Here is a 21,312-nt window from a genome sequence, read left to right on the forward strand (position 1 = left end):
CTCCTGAATATTCCAAATATGAACGAAATCTGTTCAACAGTTCGAGAAATATCAGTATAACAAAGAAAACCCAAAGCACTTTTTCAGTTTATCAGAAATGAATTTCTCCTGCTGATCCATAGCTGCACTCGGGCTTGGGTTAGATTCCTGCTTGGGTTCCTCCTCCCCAACCTTAAGGCAAATGCCAGGTAATGTATGGTGAATCCTCAACCTCACTTCATTTCGCCAAAAAACTGTATAACTCTTGACTTGTTCCACATCTTAAAACTTCAATGTGGTTATCTAATGCCGGGCTTTGGCAACGAAGCCATTGGCATTCTTGCTCTCCAATATTTCTCTGTAGTGGATCCATCAGGTAGAACTTCACAGATTTGTAGATGATCTTCAGTCATTTCTTCTTCTTTGTTGCATAGAGGGCAATTTGGATTTGTGTAAACTCCTATTTTATTCAAGTGTTTGGCCAAATAATCGTGTTCCGTAAGCAGTCTGAATTTTGCTATTGTAGATTTACGTGGGATTTCTGGAATAATTTGTTTTTTTTTTTTTTTATTAAAATGCTCCATTTTTTATCTTTGGCTTTGGTACATAGTGCTTGGTTTTGCTTGATTTTATATTTATTTTTAATTAGTCTTTTGATGGATGTAAAAGGTAGGCTTGTATTTGTATTCTGAATTAAATTGGATCCTTTTTGGCAAGAAAATCAACAGTTTCATTTCCAGCAATTCCGCATGTGCAGGTATCCATTGCAATTGAATTTTTTCCGTAGTTTTTGAAGTTGTTGGATCATTTTGTGACATTCTTTAATTTGGAATGACATCATTTTATATGAATTTATTGCATATAATGCTGCTTTAGAATCAGAGAGAATGACAGCATTTTGAAATTTATCTATTCTATATAGTAGGTGTTGGAGTGAGATATGAATAGCCATTATTTCCACATCAAAATTTGTTGTATTATGTCCTGCTGGTTGATAAAATGAGAATAACACACACATAATTCCTGATCCTGAGTTGTTATCGATAGTAGACCCATCTGTGTAGATATGTAACCATTCTTCTGGTGGGTATCTATTGTTCACAGCTTCTAATGCTAGAGCTTTTAGAACTGGTTTGGAAGTTTCAGATTTTGTAACTGGTTCTTCTAAATCTAGTTGAATGTTAATTGGTTCGAAGGTTAGAGGGTTTTCTCTGCTTAAAATGTTTTCTTTAGATTTAGGGAGATTCAATTCTGTTTTTATTTTAATGTTAATGTAAGATCTATGGAATACAGTAAATGAAACTGAAAAATTGGAGATATAACTAAAAACTTAAGCATCTGGATCGATGTTGTTATAACCTCTTTTTCTTCTCTAAATACGAAGAATTTACTCCTGAAATTTCGTCCCATATTTTCGTTATACGCAATCAATAGCTACAGCATTTCAGTAGATTAGACAAATATAGAAGGTAATGGTTAAGTCATTAGCTGCAGATTACATCTGACAAGGACTGGAACAAATACTCAACACATTGCAGCTGATGATCTAATAAACTGGAGAAGAAAATGGAAGGGGTTTACATGCTTCCCAGGAACTTCATGCACTTGAGGATTTATTAAAACTGGTCCACCACTATGAAGCAATGGCGGCACATCTGGTTTGAAATCAATATCGACAAAGAGGTATTGAGTGCCACTTTCACCTTGAAGTCTCCAACATGAACTTGTTCTGGCAGTGAGGAACGTTTGACAGGAAGTTAGCTGGAAGACAAAACACTTAGCCTTCGTGGTTGTACCAAAGATAGTTCCTTTATGATTTTATTAACAACGTGCAGTTCTAGAAGAATGCATACACTGCATTTATATACTTATGAAAAACATCCATTTATTTCATCCTGCTATAGGAATCTAAAATGTGTCAGGTTAAATTCTGTCAAATATTTACAAATTATTATTATTTGTAGAATGAGTTTCAATAAATTAGCAACATAAATTCTATTTTTTTAATTAAATTGTAACATTCTGATGTATTTACCCATCAACAAACAATGCCTTATTTTAATAATAGAAATTTCATGGCAAATGTGAGCATCACAGTTTGACTGGGATTTCATATATACACAAATATCAAATATATTTACACAGTAAATGAATCATCTTCCAGTAAAGGAGGAAAAGTAATATGCTTTCACTTCAAAGACTTTCCAGAGCAAATGGGTAATAATAATATAGGAAAATTGTGATTTCTTGAGGATGGCTGAAGACAATTTTTCACGCCAATTTCATATACATAAAAAAAAAGATCTCTTTCTGGAATACCCAGACAACTGAAGGGGGTAAAAAAACACTGAAAGGCAACCAAACATTTTAGTGGTATTACACTGAGACCCTCACAGCCTGGAAGGGGTGGCCCCGGCCCGCTCGTTGCATCATCTGGGCCGTGTATTGCGGTTAAACTCTTCACTCAGGGCTTCAAAGTCAGACTCGTCCAGACTCACATCCATGCTCGTGTCTGCCAGACTCAACTCGGGTGCGCACTGCAGTTGGAAGGAGCCCGAGTTCACGATTGGAACTTCTGTATGCGATCTCTGTGATGACGTTGAAGTCTGCACAGATTCTCCCTCGCCGATAGTAGCCAGGGCCATGTCGGGGTCGAATGAGGAACCAGGTTCGCCTGACGCGCTGGACTGAGGTATTGGAGACTGGTACGGAATGTGTGTAGACTCACTGGCTGCCATGGTACTTGCAGCCAGTGCCATCTCGTGATCAAATCTCGTAACATTACTCACATTTTCTGGGCAGTGTGACGAAGATTTGCTATTTTCACTGTCTCCGATGTCACCAAGTCCTATCCCCACACTGAAAGTGCGTCCCGCATTGCTAGACGAGTTCGCAGTGGTAGAGAACGCAGTCTGCATATCCGATCGGTCACCTTCACCCATTGCTGCCAGATCAAATGGCGTACCACTGTTGCCAGATATCTCGTCATCCATCCTGATCTGCGGTAAAGAAGACTGGAACTGACTTTCTGGGGCAGTGCTGCTGGTAACCTGTTCTCCCTCCCCCATCGCTGCCAACGCCATCTCAGGATCAAATGCAGGTCTGCTGCCAATTTGTGGCAGGGAGTTCTGGAATTGTGAGTCAGTCTGCTCGCCCTCCCCCATTGCCACTAGAGCGTCTTCTGGATTGAAAGTCGATCTGCTAGGCACACCTTCCATCTGCTGGAACTGGGCACGTTGCGGTTCTACTGAAGACGACTGTTCTCCTTCTCCCATTGCGGCCAACGCGACTTCGGGGTCGAAGGACGACCCAGAGTCACTAGGAACAGTTTCCATCGACTGGAAGTGTTGGTTCGAAGCACTGACAGAATCTTGTTCACCTTCACCCATCGCTGCAAGCGCCATCTCTGGGTCAAACGACGACACTGCACTGCTAGTGAACTGGCCAAGTCTGTCGATCAGATCCTGCGACGAGACCAACGATGGCTTTGGAATATCGATGGCGGACGTCGTCATGCAACTAGACACCACGTTCATAGGAGTCGCCACTGAGAAGTCTACTAAACTGCTACCACTTGTGAGATTCTTCAGTCGCTCGTTGACGATGTCATCCACCGTCTGGAGGTCCTGCGTGTGCTGCTCAGAGCTCGAGAACTCCGGCTGATGGTCAGTTTGCTGTAGTCTAGTATCACTGTCTCCGTCACCGCCAGACGTGAGTTTCACGCACAAGTCATTGCTCTCGCCCGACAGCAAGAAATCGTCACTTTTCACCTCACTACCGACCACCTTGGAACCATCGTCCCCTGACGTCCGAGCAGGGATTAGTGATGGGTCCCGTTCTGACACCTGACCTAGCGTCGATTTGGCAACTAACGTCAGAGCTGACAGCACTTCTGGACAATCAGTTTCTTCACCTTTGGTAACCTCGTCCTTTTCCCTGTCTTCGCTATTCACACCACATTCTTCTGTCGCGTCATGGTTCACAATGCCACTCTTTGTACCTTCGTTATCGAGCTCCTCGTCGTCCATCTTCATTCGCTTTAAAGATGGCTCGTCCGGGGGCTCTCTGCCGCCATTGATATGCTGCTGCAGCTTGCGGTCATCCACGAGGTATGTCCCACTTGCCAGGCCAAGGGTGGTACACAGCAGTTCATCCTGGAGCTGAGACATTACGAAATTACAACCAATTTTAATACAGTGAAATCTATATTACACAACCACTGCTAATTCCATGTAAAATTGATCTTTTAGAAATGTGGTTGCTTAACAGGGGGAGACTTTTTTTACACAAAATAATGAGTTAAACTACTATACGAATATAAAGTAAATAAAATCTGAAATTTATTATTATTATTATTATTATTATTATTATTATTAATGATAAATTGAGTAGTTTAATATCAAAGACGGACATCTGTCTTCTCCATAGTTTTGATCTACAGGCACTTTTTTGTTTCACAATGTTCTTTGTAATATTTTAACACAATTTATATTGTAAATTGTAGTGTTAGAGTTAGCTAGAGTTTGCATATGGTTTCACCATAACTGAAAAGAGCATGAAAAATTGTATAAGAATCCACATATCTAAATTTCGATCTGAGGGTCAGATGTCCGCCTTTGATATTAAGCTACTCAATTATGTACAGAATTTTATCCTATAAGTCATTGTTTCTGCTTTATAAAATCATAAATTGAATTTTGTTCTTAATGGGTTGGGGAACAACCTCAATCAGGAAATTTGTCCCAACCAGATTTGATCCCAGACCTGCTACTTTCACAGTCAGATAAGTTGACCACTACTCCCTTCCTCGACTCTCAACAGATTCACGTTTCTCAGCAAATCCTACAATGTGTTTTGGCTTCCTCTCTCCACCTTATTTTTTTCCCTACTTAGTTTGCAACGTAGCCCATCTCTTCTGTCCTGCCCTTCTCTGTCAGAAATTGCCTAGTTGGCTACTGGAGTTCTGATAGGTTTACAGAATTTTTATAGAAGGAAGCATACATTTTCTTGCTTTGCACAAAAATACCTCTATGGACCCATGTCTCGATTGCAGAAATGTGCAGGATAACATTTTGTAAGACTGCAAAGGTCTCTGGTGGACAAAGCAATATCGAAGTACAGAAGGCAGCAAAGTTTAAGAAACCTGACAAGGATACCACATCATCATAAATGATTTAGATTTGATTTTTACCTCAAATTGGTGTTCTTTGCTGTCCTCTTTGACATCCGCCAGAGGTTTGAGAATCTCGCTGGCCACAGCCCGCACCTTCTCAAGCAGAGCTTGCAGCTCCTCGAACAGCGTGACCACGTAGCTCTCTTCTGTCCTCACAGCCTCCACTCGCATCAGCATCAGATCCCACAGCGACACCACGCCTGCCACCGCAGGACCTGCTACCTCAGCTAGTTCATTTGCCTCACATGTTACCAATACCTATACATAAAAGAATTCCTTTAGGATTAGGAAATTTCAAAGGGTCTTCAAGTGTATAGATGTGCATAGACCATTTTACTTGGGGGTGCCTCAAGACAGTTAATAAAGTGCTGTTAAACTTAAGGTCCAAACCAGTACGTCAGGAACTCCTTGTAAGTCACAATACTTGTCCAATTGACAAATGTGGTTGGTGGTTGGTTTCCAATGTGTAACAAACACAAAAGTAACTTAAATCTGCACATTAAACTGGTCCTAGTACATGCACATTACGATTTCTATAAAGACAACTAATTATTCAACATGGCACAACAGTAAATAAATGTAAATAATAATTGGAAATAAATGTAAATAATAAGTATATATAAATGTAAATAAATATAGATAATTATAGAAAACAGTAAGCAATAGCGATAGACATGTTTAAGCTAATATACCTTTAATCTAACTTTGCTGATCCCCAGTTCCCTCTCTGTAGATCATACATGGGCACAATTTTCGGTTACATGAGGCACTCGATTTGAAATAGTTTGTTTACTAGGAGAGGAGACTGCAGAATAGGATGGGAAATATAAACTGTTGTGACCTGCGTCACCTTATTGTAATAGCTAAGGCGGTCAGTGGCGAATTATTAGGAAAGCACTTGGTTAACGTGAGAGATTCGAAAACTTTTATTCAATTTGGCAAATTAATTCGGCAGCTTTAATCATAAACCTCTTTACTATTTCTCCATCACTGAATTGATTTAAATCACAAGCGAGAAATTGCGTAACTAGCCAATAATATTCCATCACGTTGTCTACGTTTATTTTCCTGAATATTCTGGCGTTTCTCAAGATTACTTAATAGATTTGCACGTTCTCGACCTAAAATAATTTCAGAAAATCATATTTCGTTTTCTATGCACATTTGATATATTTTTTATAAATTTCTTTTGAAAATAATACATACAAACAACATTTAATTCCTTGTACCTTTTAATGCAGCGTGTTTAAGGTATTTAGTATACTATGCAAATGTTAAGATCATAAATTTTCTTCGGAATAGTACGAATAATAACATTTAATTCAGCATGTTCTTTATGACATAAGGAGTAATGTCGTTGTATATTAAATTTATTAATGCCTAATAGGATTTTCGTGCATAACAACATCGTATGTTCTCCCCTTCTAAACAGCAAAAAAGCTCTTCCTCCCATTTCTCATGAAATATCGTTTTCTAACGCGTACACACTGCTTTGATAACGCCATTATGCCACCACTGATATTGCTTATGAAACTGATATAGAACCTGCCCACACCTAGGAGCTGCGTGAGGGAGGGACGGGGACTGTGAAGGTGATGTCACTCAGAGCGATAAACTCTGTGAAGGTCAGTGAGGCATTATTTCTCAAGTGAGGCATGATGCCCATCCATGCTGTAGAGCATCTCTATTTACTGTTTAACTTTTGCATGCTTTTCTTTTCAATTGGTTATTTCACGATGCTTTATCAACTGCTATGGTTATATAACATCATATCTGAATGATATTTAAGTGATAATGCTAGCGAGATGAGTTCAGGGCCCAGCACCGAAAGTTACTTAGCATTTGCTCTTAATGGTTGAGGGAAAACCATCAACCAGGTTAAGTGTCCCAACCAGGATTCGAAACCGGGCCCGCTTATTTCAAGGTCAGGCACACTAACCATTACTCTACTGCTTTTACTGAATCACCCTGTAGTTGTGTTTGTTATTCGTTCTTCATTTAGTTCCACTTGCATTGTACCAAATTTTTTAATCAGTACAAAAACAGTGTTTTATACAAATTCTTGTACTCACTGCTAACGAGTTCCAGCAAAACTAAGCATATTTAATAAATGAAAAATAAATTTTCAAAATTCTGTTTCAACCAAAGAAAATTACATGATTCTAATACACACAACATGAAGACTGTTTGGATTTATGACTACAATCAGTAAACGACAACTTTTTCTCACTGATCATGAATTTATAAATGGATTCTACAGAGTGATTTATATAGAACTAACACATTTCTTTCTTTATTTATTTCAAAACGAATGATGCTAGCCACAATTTGTTATACCTCAAATGTAGAGTATCTTTGGGAGATTAAAACCTCTATAGCAAATGTTCAAAATTCCTTGTTTATTGGGCTGGAAATTCACTTGACCAGTTTTTAACTCCAAATTAAGCAGGAGTTTTGATTCCCTGTCACGAGATGCGCAGATGTTTATTCTTTATTCTGTATATTTATTGTCATATTCTTTTATAGATCCAGTTGTTTCCAATTTGTTTACCAGTCCCAGTATTGTATTTCTTTGGGGGGGATTACGAACACCAAATTCTCTCTGGTCTGCCCTTTGAATAGCTGTAATTGAATTCATAATCCAGTATTGCTTCACAAGGAAGAGCCGTTGATTTAATGTGTACTGCATTTTCAGTGACTGAAACAAAATGTCGAAAACAGCTGCCAACAATAAGGAATAAAGAATAAACATCTGCGCATCTCGTGACAGGGAATCAAAACTCCTGCCTAATTTGACGTTAAAAACTGGTCAGTAAGTGAATTTCCAGCCGAATAAATAAAGAATTTTCAACATTTGCTATAGAGGTTAGTAATCTCCGAAAGATACTCTACATTTGAGGTATAACAAATTGTGGCTAGCATCATTCGTTTTGAAATAAATAAAGAAAGAAATGTGTTAGTTCTATATAAATCACTCTGTAGTATACAAACTTATTTATTATTACGTTATTACATTTAATATAAAGGAATTCCAACCTCACGAAGCTTTCCTTTCCGTCTCTGGGAACGAGCTTCTGGAGTAGTATATGCCCAGGGACCTCTTCTTTTTCCTCTCCGTCTCCCTGGACCTGTTCGAACCACGCCATTCAGTGCTGTACTATTGAAAGTCATACCGAGCTTTGGCGTGTTGGTGGATTCTGTAAAAATTAAGGAAAACAATGTATTTCAGTCCACAAGTCCTGTATCAAGTGTTCTGATTACACATAAGGCATAATGCAAAACATGCCTTATAGTTAAAAGAAATTCTCATAAAATATAATTTACTTGATGTTCCTAGGAAAACTTTGGAATTGAAAATCAGAAGGAAGAGAACATTAGAACGTGAAAGTGTTCCAACATCATTCAGTTCTGTTTCAATTCCATAGCAGATACTCGACATGCACATAAGATGGTACAGGATCTGTACATGGACTGCTTGTTGGAACAAACCTCAAGATTTCAAAATAAAATCACGTGACTTTTAAACTTCATGTCATTGGCAGATGTTATAATATATTATGGTATTACAATATTGTTTCTGAATCAGACTTGGTAAACTCTATTCTTGTTGAGAAGTTTTAGACGAATAAATCTTTATGTCTGCTACATTCTATTTAAGGAACAAAAAATATAATATATACTCCCCATTCCCTGAAAAGTGAATCAGACCACGTAAATCTCCATATTTTATCAGAGGCATTAAGAGAGGGAATGCTAAATATCGAAATATGCAATTTCCATTTCAAAACTGAAGAGGCAGGAGGGAGGTGGGATATGATGATTGAGAATGGATTAATCTTGCTCAAGATAGGGATCATGGCGGGCTTATGTGAGGGTGGCAATGAACCTCCGGGTTCCTTAAAAGCCAGTATGTAAGTACAAGGCAGAAAAACTGAAATAATCTTAGAAAACAATTTCATTATTTGAATTTCAAAGACAAAATTAGTGAAAACAAGTAATAATCTTTTCATCAAATTCACTGTCAGGCTATTTGTAGGAACTGCACTGATATGCAGCTTCTATGAACATCTCTTTATTTACTTGAAAGTGATTTGCTTAAAAGACAGTAAGAGATTCCAGGCATGGTAGAAAATTCTCAAAACTGCAACGCAATTCAAGTGCCATGAAAGAACATAATAATTATTTCTTAAGTCTCTTATTTAACGACACTATTTCAACTAATTATTTAACATCAGTGGAATTGGTCACAGCAAGATTTCTTTTTTAGTTTATTTAATGACACTGTATAAACTATTCAGTTATTTAACGTCAATAGGATTGGTAATAGCGAAATGAGGCCGAGGATTCGACATAGATTATCTGACATTCACCTTACGGTTGGGGAAAACCTCGGAAAACCCCAACCAGATAATCAACCCGAGCGGGAATCGAACCCGTGCTCAAGCACAACTCCTGATTGGCAGGCAAGCATCTCAGCCGACCAAGCTATGCAGATGACTAGCAAGAAGGTATTTGGCGAGATAAATCCAAGGATTTGCCATGTGATTACTGGACATTCGCCTTACAATTGAAGAAAATCTCGGAATAAAACCCAATCAGGTAATCAGCTAACCCATGCCCGAATGCAGCTCTGTATCAGTTGGCAAATACACCTATCCCTTGAGCTATGCTGGTGGTTATTAAATGATGATGTGACGGAATAGAACTGTATGTATGCCTTACCTGTGGAAGGACGTTCTCGTTCACCAATATTATTGTTATTGTTGTTATTATTATTGTTGCTGGTGGTGTTATTGCTATTATTGGTTCGGTTTGGCATTTGCAGTTGTTCAATGTTGCCATGATCTGGGTACATCTCGAAGTGCCTAGACATCCGGCTGTACCCAAGATATATTTTCTGACACGTTGGACATCGAAAATGTGATGAGATCTTGCGCTTTGGCACTGCCAACCCTGTAATTCAAGAACCCAAAATATACATATTATCAGTCATCAGCAAAACTCAATTTAATTTGTTGCAAGGTACCAGAGTGCTGCATTAGAGTTAAATCGCTCGCTTGAACTCAGTCGAGTGTCGCACCCTCGAGTGAGATACGATCGGTCGTGATACGCTCGTAATAAATAGAAGCACAGTACAAGGTCATCTCACCGACATGTCTTATCTTGTATGGAAGGCGACAGATAAGATACACATATGTTTTGCTCACACGGTAAAAATGAGGCTTTATTTTCTGCGTTTATGACAAACGTTTAATGGAACAGTCAATGGAACGTACCAAAACAGGAACATGAAGTTATAAATATAATAGTATGAAAAACTTCGATATACAGTTATTATTGCTAATTAATAATTATTCAATATTTGAATTATCACATATATAATATGATAGGTCCATACATAGTGTTCCGCCTAAATACTGTGACAATGTAGAAACGTTTTACAAAATATTATTGATATAGCAGTAGATTAATAACAATATTAGTACAGAGATAATGTCACAGAAAATATAATAAAACGAATAATCATGCTGCACAACTGTTACAGACGCAAAGATTGATACACTAATTATTAGAGATTATTATTATTATTATTATTATTATTATTATTATTATTATTATTATTACTAGAAAACTTGATACACTTCTTGCATTATCGTGATTGTGTTCTCCGTTTATAATAATTACATTTACATCCAATAACATCTATCAGATGTGGCAAAAACAAAATCACTCCTGTGTGGGGGGGGGGGAACATTTACCTACAACATTTATATTACATTTTAAAGCAAGTTTTGTAGTTGTACTATGGAGATGTTAGTTAAACACTGCAAAGTTTTGAAATGATAAACATCTATGATGTTACTACACAGTTCATCACTGTAACAAGAACAAATGTCTAACGCTCAACTTATACCGTTCGTGACAATTTTACCCATCATGCATGTGCGCTACCTATCAGATTATGCTATGAACTACTTGGCGCTCGAGCGAAAACGTCCGATGCAGACCTCTGCAAGGTACTAAAATTTCATAAACATTCATGAGTTACACTCAATGCATTCTGAAAGAAACTTGTTTTAAGAAATGCGTCATAATTTTCGCATGCTGTTGTAGGAGCATCCAAGCAAACAAACAAAAATTCGAATTACACTGCGGTACCAATCTTATTGAAAATAATGCACGCTTTTTCTTCGCTAAATTCTGAAAAAAAATATGCACGGAGTATTTGCGTATATATTGTACTTAAAATATATGAACTATTAAAATTACGCAAGAAATATGGAAGTCAGCAAGTGTTTTCAACAGACCTGGCAGCAGTTCCTTGCTGTCAGTCTTCTCCGCTGTTTCCTCGGCCTCGTGCTCGCTCATCTGGTAGTCAGAGTAGCCTCCGTCTGAATCATCCAGATCAGCATCTGCAAAGTCGAGGTGATGCAGCCTCTTGTAGTCCTTCACCATGTGACGTGGAGGCCGAGACAGACGCCCAGATCTTGTGCGTGCCAGCTGCTTCTTGCGTTCACCCTGTACAAATATTGCCATACATTTTAAGTACAAAATTCCATGCATCTTTCAGAATTAGGATATTTTTAATGTGAGGTCAGCCACAGATTTTAACATTTGTTGAGCACATGGTTATCAGACTGCAAATCAAAAACAAGTAAACCTTCGCTCAAACTTTTATTTTAATTTACATAGGAACCCTAAATTGGAGGAAGTTACACAACGTAGAATTGCACACATTGTATTCTTCACCTAACATAATTAGGAACGATGAAAGAGTAATGGAACGGAGAAAAATTCTCTCCGGCACCGGGATTTGAACCCGGGTTTTCAGCTCTAAGTGCTGATGCTTTATCCACTAAGCCTGTGGCATCAGCACGTAGAGCTGAAAACCCGGGTTCAAATCCCGGTGCCGGAGAGAATTTTTCTCCGTTCCATTACTCTTTCATCGTATGATGACACAGAATATCTGCATGGAAATATCATATGTACTTCGGTACATTAAAATAATATATATGATATGCGTAAATCACTTCGTGATTTAAGACAGCGCTTATTCCGTCGGATCCTGGCCAACTAGTCACTCATAACGAGTGCACCTCAGCACATGTGTGGACTTCAGTCCTACGTTCACAGACATCTATGACGTAGTGCAGAGGGCGGCCACTAGAGGGAACCCAAGAGTTGGAACTTAAACTGAAACGATTCTGTTTGACACCGGGATGGGTATCTGGTGTGGCTTAGTGGATAAAGCATCAGCACGTAGAGCTGAAAATCCGGGTTCAAATCCAGGTGCCGGAGAGAATTTTTCTCAGTTCCATTACTCTTTCATCGTATGATGACGCAGAATATCTGCATGGAAATATCATATGTACTTCAGTACATTAAAATAATAATTAGGAACATTAAATCCAGACGTTTGAGATGGGCAGGACATGTAGCATGTATGGGTGAATCCAGAAATTCTTATAGAGTGTTGGGAGACCTGACGGAAAAAAACCTTTGGGAAGACCGAGATGTAGATAGGAGGAATATTAAAATGGATTTGAGGGAGGTGGGATATGATGATAGAGACTGGATTAATCTTGCTCAGGATAGGGACTGATGCCGGGCTTATGTGAGAGCGGCAATGAACCTGCGGGTTCTCTAAAAGCCATTTGTAACTAAATAAGTAAGGAATCCTGTATCCTGTACTTCAGTCATATGGAATAAATTCTAGGCTTAGTTCGAGTCCTCATGGAGGAAGACATTTTCGAACCAAATTTCAGTCAGCGTATGTTATCAATGCCCACCCAACATCGTGAGGAATTTGAAGAGCAACAGTAAATAGAGAAATCCAGTTTCATATGCCAGCTGTAATGGTTTATGGAATCATCATGCTCATCACATGTCAGTTACACTCATACTGGATGGATTATAATTCACTTCTGTTGAGTGCCTATGTGGACGTGAAAATAGAAAGAGGACTTAGATAGACAAGTTGTAAAATTCTGTTATGCTACAAACAGTCCCTTCTGTTGCATTCAGCTACAAGACACAAGAACCGAGTCAAAAATATGTTGTAATGTATCATATCCCAAATCAAACTATTGTTAAAATACAGCATGTAGATTGATTGATTCTTCATTATTCATCCTAGGTACAGTCAGCTCTGGATATAGTGAACTCGGTTATAGTGAACATTTGGCTATAGTAAACCTAAATCGTTGGTCCCAACCTGCATACATTAAAAAGTACTTTAATTTTTCCGTTTATAGTGAACCATCACTTCGGTTATAGTGAACCTTAAATTATAACTTCCCCAAGAAAATGTAATTTTAAAATGGCCAAAATGGTAATTTAGGAAACCCTTTCTCCTATAAACTTCCAAGAATATGTTCAGAACAAAATCTCAAACCTTCTACTCCTTAAGTGCATTGAAAGGCAAAGGATTTGTTCAGCTTCCTGGACAGCTTGAAACATGTTAAAGAGAATAGTGTACGCAGTGAGGGATAAAGGAAGGATTAGTTCTGACTCATTTAAAAGAAGTTACTAGAAGAATAGGAAGAGAAAGTGTTTTTTTTATAAAAGGGAGTAGATTGATGGCCAAAGGGTAAATACAAGGATGATTACAGTATAATGGTCCTCAACCCTTCCTCCCGCATCTTTGTAAAAGTGAACCCGGGAAATTCCAAGGTCGAATACATAGTAGCATACCTCTAGTGGGAAGAGGTGCAAAATCGGTCAGTGCCTACTACCTACATGGTCAGATTAGATTCAAGTTTCGAACTGTGAACATCAGGATGTCAAAGTGTAAAGTGTTTAAGTTGGAAGATAAAGCGAACATTAGTACTGATATTGAAGGTGGTCTGTCCCAAACGGGCATTAATACTGTATGTATAGCAACATCAGTAATATAAAAACAGACACTTCGGTGTTAGTGAACCTCAGATATAGTGAACGAAATATGCTGGTCTGCAGAGGTTCACTATAACCAGAGTTGACTTACTTTATAAACACTGAAGCATACACCAACCTGAGAATAATTTCAAATTATCTTTATAAACAAAAATTTAATTGAAAGAAATAAGAATTAAATCAAATAAATCTGATTTAAATAAAACAATTTTTTTTAATGAAAATCATGATTTTTAACACCCTGCCATCAACTCAGTGCAATGACACTGCAACTCACCTTGGCAGTATCGTCGAGAATCAGTCTGTCTTCATCAAAGTCCATGTCCACAGCCCCTGCATTCACACCAACCCTGCGTCCGGAGTTCCCATCCACTCCTCTGCCCAGGCCTCCCCTCAGATTTGACTTTGGAGGACGCCCTCTCCTCCCTCGACCTCTGCTGGAGCCCGACCCCAGACCTGTGCCCAAGCCAATTGCTTTGCTATCTGGAGAGCGAGGGTCTCGCAGATCCAGGTCCTCAGGATACACAACCCTGCAAACACATTGCACATTAGTCATTACTAGGCCACGGACCTAAAAATCCTGAAAATATGCATGCAACTATACAGTGAAAACTGTTGAAATATGCACTAAAAATTGAAATATACACAGTAAAAAATACACTTTGGAGGTTTATCTGATTTAATAATATGTTATAAATGAAAATAATAATTTAAAATAACCATCACTTTTATTAAACATTTTTTTTTTCTATAAAAGTATTAATTATTCATTTTACATACATATTTTAACTGGTACATTTCAACTTCCTAACTTTTTAAAAAATTTCACTTTCTCGTAATTATTATGGCAGTAAGCAACCAACGATTTCTCCAGTCTGTCTTCTCTTATTATCGCCGCAGCCTCATGCTTAACATGTCGGTATCACACAATAACGTGCGGTGTGCTTTTAAAACATAATTTTGCCGAACGATTGTTGCTCTGTAGGTTTCACTATAAGCGTCACGTTGTCACACCTACGTCCTCGATAAGAATACGCACTTACTTACTTACTGGCTTTTAAGGAATCCGGAGGTTCATTTCCGCCCTCACATAAGCCCGCCATTGGTCCCTATCCTGAGCAAGATTAATCCATTCTCTATCATCATATCCCACCACCCTCAAATCCATTTTAATATTATCTTCCCATCTACGTCTCGGCCTCTCTAAAGGTCTTTTTCCCTCCGGCCTCCCAACTAACACTCTATATACATTTCTGGATTCGTCCATACATGCTACATGCCCTGCCCATCTCAAACGTCTGGATTTAATGTTCCTAATTATGTCAGGTGAAGAATACAATGCGTGCAGTTCTGTGTTGTGTAACTTTCTCCATTCTCCTGTAACTTCATCCCTCTTAGCCCCAAATATTTTCCTAAGCACCTTATTCTCAAACACCCTTAATCTCTGTTCCCCTCTCAAAATGAGAATAAGCAGTCGTGGACAGTCGATAAAGGGTGGTCCTCCAGCTTGGGGGTTGGACGAAGGGCTAACAACCCATCACCGTAAAAAACAGCTTGTTACGAATCCTTCAAATAAGCCTCGGAATGGGACTGATTCTCTGGCACGACCACAGCAAAAGAATATGCACTAGTTTGTTACATTGTTAAATGGCTATTATTATTATAATTATTATTATTTCATATACGAGTATGTTGACATCCTTAACTCTTAATAATAACTCTTTAATAATAATTTTTAATCACATAACTTAATGTTCGTCCTCAGCACAAGACATTGCAACCTCGGTTTTAGTCCATGTGGATTAGACAAGTAGGTGTCATTTAATAATGGAAGCAGCTTATTGGTTGCAATATTGAAATTGAGGCGAGTGATTGGAGCAGTGACATAAGAAATTGAAAACAATAATGCAATTAAATTTCAAAGACCTCCAAATGTTATGCACGAAGCCGCTCAAAGACCTGCCGAATGTTAACCATGAGAGCGCGGCGATAATATCTGTCATACTTACTTACAAATGGCTTTTAAGGAACCCGAAGGTTCACTGCCGCCCTCACATAAGCCCGCCATCGGTCCCTATCCTGTGCAAGATTAATCCAGTCTCTATCATCATACCCCACCTCCCTCAAATCCATTTTAATATTATCCTCCCATCTACGTCTCGGCCTCCCTAAAGGTATTTTTCCCTCCGGTCTCTCAACTAACACTCTATATGCATTTCTGGATTCGCCCATACGTGCTATATGCCCTGCCCATCTCAAACATCTGGATAATATCTGCCATAATTGTTTAAATACCGAGAAATATCCCTTGACATTACATGTTGTGACACGGGACTTTATTGCCGCAGACAATTAAATACAAAATACATTCAGTTTTGTGTCTATGAAATCAGAGCGCACTATCAGCATTGTCGTCGCAGCAGTTTCATTACTTCAACAATATGTGACTTTATTGTCGAATGTGTCTAAATACATTCACTTTTGGTTCTACAAAATCAGAGTAAAATTCTGAATGACATCTAGACAATGCGTATTTTCGCCCTGGCTTCTGAAACATTACACTTGACGCTAGTATGTACACACAGGTATCCATTCGTCGCAGCAATGTCACGTCCTCAACAGGAATTAACTAATTATTGGTTTCATATCTCACATAATTTTTATATTTCTTGGCAATGATTGTTATTTTATCAGAGACAAATTTGAAATTAAATAATAAATCGAACAAAAGAAAAGATTATATTTTAGATATATTAATTTGTCCTACAGAATTTATCTGTAATATTGACACTTAATATTTTAGGAGAAAAATTCGCTCCGGTGCCAGGGATCGAACCTGGGTCCTTGGTTCTACGTACCAAGCGCTCTGACCACTGAGCTACGCCGGATTCAATCCACAGCACCGGATCGAACTTTCCTCCTTCAATGTTTCCCTTTGTGGCCTGACTCCAAGTTAGGCATATATGTTGACGTGTGTCCAATGTCAACTGCCATTATACTAGGAGCGCACTCAGCCGAGTGACTTGTTGGCCGGGAATCCGCAGTTATTATGCACCGCTAGCAAAGAGAATATTTTAGATATAGTAATTTGTCCTACAGAATTTATCTGTAATATTGACACTTAATATTTTAGGAAAAAAATTCGCTCCGGTGCCAGGGATCGAAGTGAATTTTTCTCCTAAAATATTAAGTGTCAAAAGAAAAGATGTTCGTATATGAAGAGTCCACTGCAAGAATGATGGATGTCATTTGGAATACATTTTGCAGGAGAAGCAATTGAAAGTTTGAAATGCTTAGCGCTCAAAGCTTAACTGAGATTTTCCGATCATTACTGGACAATGACTATCAGTGTTAATGCCATATAACTCTGTATGTACATTCTATATGTCTTAAGCTATGCATTGACAGTCTTGGTTCATTTTCGACAAGAAAGTAACATCCATCATTCTTGCAGTGGACTCTTCATATGCATTTAAGTATGCAAAATAAAAATGTATATCATTTAAAAGGAAAAACCCACAAAATATGCATTTGTGCAAAATAAAGTTGGCTTCATTCGAATGTAAAGGCTATGATCAGCAAAGATTCACTTTTACTCTTCAATGTGCCAAATCACTAAAAACATGCAATTGCATGAAGTTCCGCTGTCTAGTCATCACTAAACTGTCCAAAATCAAGCTCTTAGAATAATTACTGGAGCTGTACAATCAACACCAAATATTCGAGCATTAGCACAAATTCCTGTGATTCATGTGGCTACTTGCTCCATAAAACATTCGCCACAGAGATCCCAATATGCTGGTCTGCTGGCAGTGAGGATGATTGTACATTACGGAGAAATGGTAGAATGATGAAGAGGAAACCAGAGTATGCCAAGAACATCTCTACAAACTCACCATTCCCATCAGTGCATTTGAAAATCACAAACTTACTGAGGCATGCAGGGATTTGAAATTAGATCCCTAGTGTGGAAGCTAACAGTACACGTTTTCTAAGTGATTTTCTGATTATTATAATAACAGTATATTCCTACTACAAAAAAAAAGAGTAATTAGAATAATAGTAGGTACCAAATCTAGGGAATTATGTGGGTTTCAAAAAACTACAAATGTACATGGCTTGTCAGTATATTTTTTATTAATAAACTTTCTCGTGTGTAATCGTGAAAACTTTATGATTAATTCAACAGTTCATAGCATAAATACTCGTCAAAAAATGACCAATAACGCTGCATGAACATTTCTGTCTTGTATGAAGTATTCTGTGGAAAATAACCCTGTGCCTAGCAAAATAGTGTTTAAATTCAAAAATATTAGAAAGGATAAATTATTTTACATACCTCGGATACACATTATCTTTTTTCGATGAAGTAGACATTTCACAGAAAATTTCTAAATACACCAAAACAATGGGAATAATTAACACCATTATGAAACCTTCCCTAGTACAAAGGCATATTCGAATTCGCCTTTACAAGACCTTGGCGAGACCTGTACTTTGTTACGGCAGTGAGGCATGGACATTGAGGAAGAAAGACGAAAGCAGAATAACGGTTAATGAAATGAAATTTATGAGATATACAGCGGAACATACGAAATGGGATCACAAACACAATGAAGATGTAATGGAATAATTACAACTAGGACCTGTAATTAATCACGTAAAACATTATCAGAACAACTGGATAAATTATCTGCATCGCATGCATAGAGATAGAATCCCAAAAGTCATGCTCCACTATTGTCCAAACGGGAAGAGATCTCTCAGTAGTCCAAAGAAGCGCTGGATTGAAAATTCAACTGTGAGATCGTAACAGGCCATTTGGCCTAATACTTGAAGGAAAGAAGAAGAAGATTAAACCTTTGTGTTGTACTATTAGACTATATTGTAAAACTCTTCAGTATATATTTCAACTAGAGTGTGACTACAATATTAAGACTTTATAGTACTATTAAGATTTTTTTACATGTTTCATATTCTAGCCATGAAGCATGTAGAAAATACCATTGAATGTAAATAAATAAATAGAATACAATACAATATAACCACTGCATACTATTTTCTCACCTGTATATGATGCGTGTGTTGGTTTCAGCATCATAAACCACATTTTTGGTTCGTGGGGCTGACTCCAAGTGCTGCTGCTGTAGAACTGTTGCGATCTGCCGCAACTGTTCTTGAGTTAGCGACTGCACACTGTAAAATTTAAATTATATGAGAAGACATATAATTGCAATTTTATAAAACACATGTAGCTCATATTGTCATGTGCGTCTGAGACCTGAATAACAAATAAACAGAAAAAAAAAATAGAAGAAATTCAGGCAAATGTATGGAGCAATAAAGACAATGAGACAGAAAACTTATAATAACTAGTGATGGAAGAGTAGATCAAGAAGTACTGAACAGGGTAAAGAAAGCAACATCAGTATACTATCAAATAAGTAATACAATAGTTGGGAAAAAAGAAATAACCACTAAGACAAAAATACAGATATATAATTCAATAATTAAACCTATAATACAATATAGTACCGAAAGCTTACCACTCTTAGATAAACATCGAAGTAAATTAACAGCAGTGAAAATGAAATATCTTAAAAGAACTGTAGGAAAGACCAGAAGAGATAGGATAAGGAATGACAGGATAAGAGAAGAAGTTAAACTGAGAAAAGCATTAACAGAGGTGATTAATGAAAGGCAGTTGAAATGGTTTGGGCATGTATATTGTATGGGAGAGGAAAGGAAGGTTAAACAGGTGATGGAAATGAGAGTGGAAGGAAGAAAGAGAAGAGGAAGACCAAGGATTAAATGGGAGGATACAATAGAAAGAATAGGCCAACAGGAAGGAAAAACAATGGTAGAGATGAAGAGAATGTGTAGAGACCGGGAAAAATGGATGAAATGGAAGGAGAGAGGCGAACCCGACGCTTAGCAGCAGAAGGGACTGAAGAAGAAGAAGAAGAAGAAGAAGAAGAAGACGACGACAGAAAACTTCAAAGGAAACACAACAAAAGGGTTCAAGTAAATGAGGTCAATTTTGCTTTTTTTTTTCAATTACAAGTGTTCATACATGTTTGCTTGTTATTATATTTTTTATATCTTTGTTTACAAAGACTGCGCATAATTCTACAGATAGTGCTCAAAATGACCACCATGAGTTCTAATACAGGCTTCTAAGTGCCACATCATGCAATGTCTTACTTTCTGCCATATTCCAGGTTACTACCATAACATCCTTCAACACTGGCAAAGAATTTCAGTGTTGTCGATGGTCTTAAATACACAATTGCTTTTAAATATCCCCATAAGTAAAAGTCCAATTGATTTATTAGGGAATTGCTGACTTAGAATCGTTCTAGCAGCAAGAGAAAAATACAACAGTAAATTATAAATACTAACAAATCTCTAGCGTCGCGGTCTAAGGCATCCTGCCTGGGACTCACGTTACGGAATGCGCGCTGGTTCGAGTCCTTGTGGGGGAAGAAATTTTCTCATGAAATATCGGCCAGTGTATGGGACCAGTGCCCACCCAGCATCGTGATGCACTTGCGGAGCTACAATAGGTAGCAAAATCCAGTTGCGAATGTCAGCTATAATGGCTGGGGGGGGGGGGAGGAATCATCGTGCTAACCACACGATACCTCCATTCTGGCTGGATGATCATTCACCTCTGCTTCTGCATGTGGGCGTGAGGCCAGCAACCGGCTGGTCGGTCTAGGCCCTTCACGGGCTGTAGTGCCACGGATTATTATTATTATTATTATTATTATTATTATTAACAAATCTCCAACAGCAAATAAATCCCGAAGATTCCACTATTCCTTCTTTTCAGTTGCCAGATGGCAATTAAAAATCCTCTTTTTTTTCTTTACAAAGTCTTACTTACTTACAAATGGCTTTTAAGGAACCCGAAGATTCATTGCCGCCCTCACATAAGCCCGCCATTGGTCCCTATCCTGTGCAAGATTAATCCACTCTCTATCATCATATCCCACCTCCCTCAAATCCATTTTAATATTATCCTCCCATCTACGTCTCGTCCTCCCCAAAGGTCTTTTTCCCTCCGGTCTCCCAACTAACACACTATATGCATTTCTGGATTCGCCCATATGTGCTACATGCCCTGCCCATCTCAAATGTCTGGATTCTTTACAAGGTCTACTGATTTAATAAACATATCCACAAATATAAGAACTAAACCACATGAAAAAAAATTACCAGTAATTTAAAAACAAAGCGAAATTGACTACATACTTATACAG

The 21,312-nt window shown here is 38.0% G+C and overlaps 1 protein-coding gene across 1 annotated transcript in view; it reads right to left on the reverse strand.

Moving 5' to 3' along the window:
- Positions 1 to 1,762: 1,762 nt before the first annotated feature.
- LOC138708016 (platelet binding protein GspB-like) overlaps positions 1,763 to 21,312 on the reverse strand; it is a 28,627-nt gene continuing 9,077 nt past the window's right edge. Inside the window, exons 2-8 of the mRNA XM_069838154.1 lie at positions 19,115 to 19,243; positions 14,325 to 14,577; positions 11,461 to 11,671; positions 9,875 to 10,105; positions 8,189 to 8,349; positions 5,171 to 5,410; positions 1,763 to 4,139 (exon numbers count right to left, since the gene is read on the reverse strand). Coding sequence (XP_069694255.1) covers positions 2,409 to 4,139; positions 5,171 to 5,410; positions 8,189 to 8,349; positions 9,875 to 10,105; positions 11,461 to 11,671; positions 14,325 to 14,577; positions 19,115 to 19,243 — 2,956 coding nt within the window. The 3' untranslated portion in view covers positions 1,763 to 2,408. The remainder of the gene's footprint in view (positions 4,140 to 5,170; positions 5,411 to 8,188; positions 8,350 to 9,874; positions 10,106 to 11,460; positions 11,672 to 14,324; positions 14,578 to 19,114; positions 19,244 to 21,312) is intronic.

The sequence above is a fragment of the Periplaneta americana genome, chromosome 1 (assembly GCF_040183065.1).
Source record: "Periplaneta americana isolate PAMFEO1 chromosome 1, P.americana_PAMFEO1_priV1, whole genome shotgun sequence".
NCBI classification, from domain to species: Eukaryota; Metazoa; Arthropoda; class Insecta; order Blattodea; family Blattidae; genus Periplaneta; species Periplaneta americana.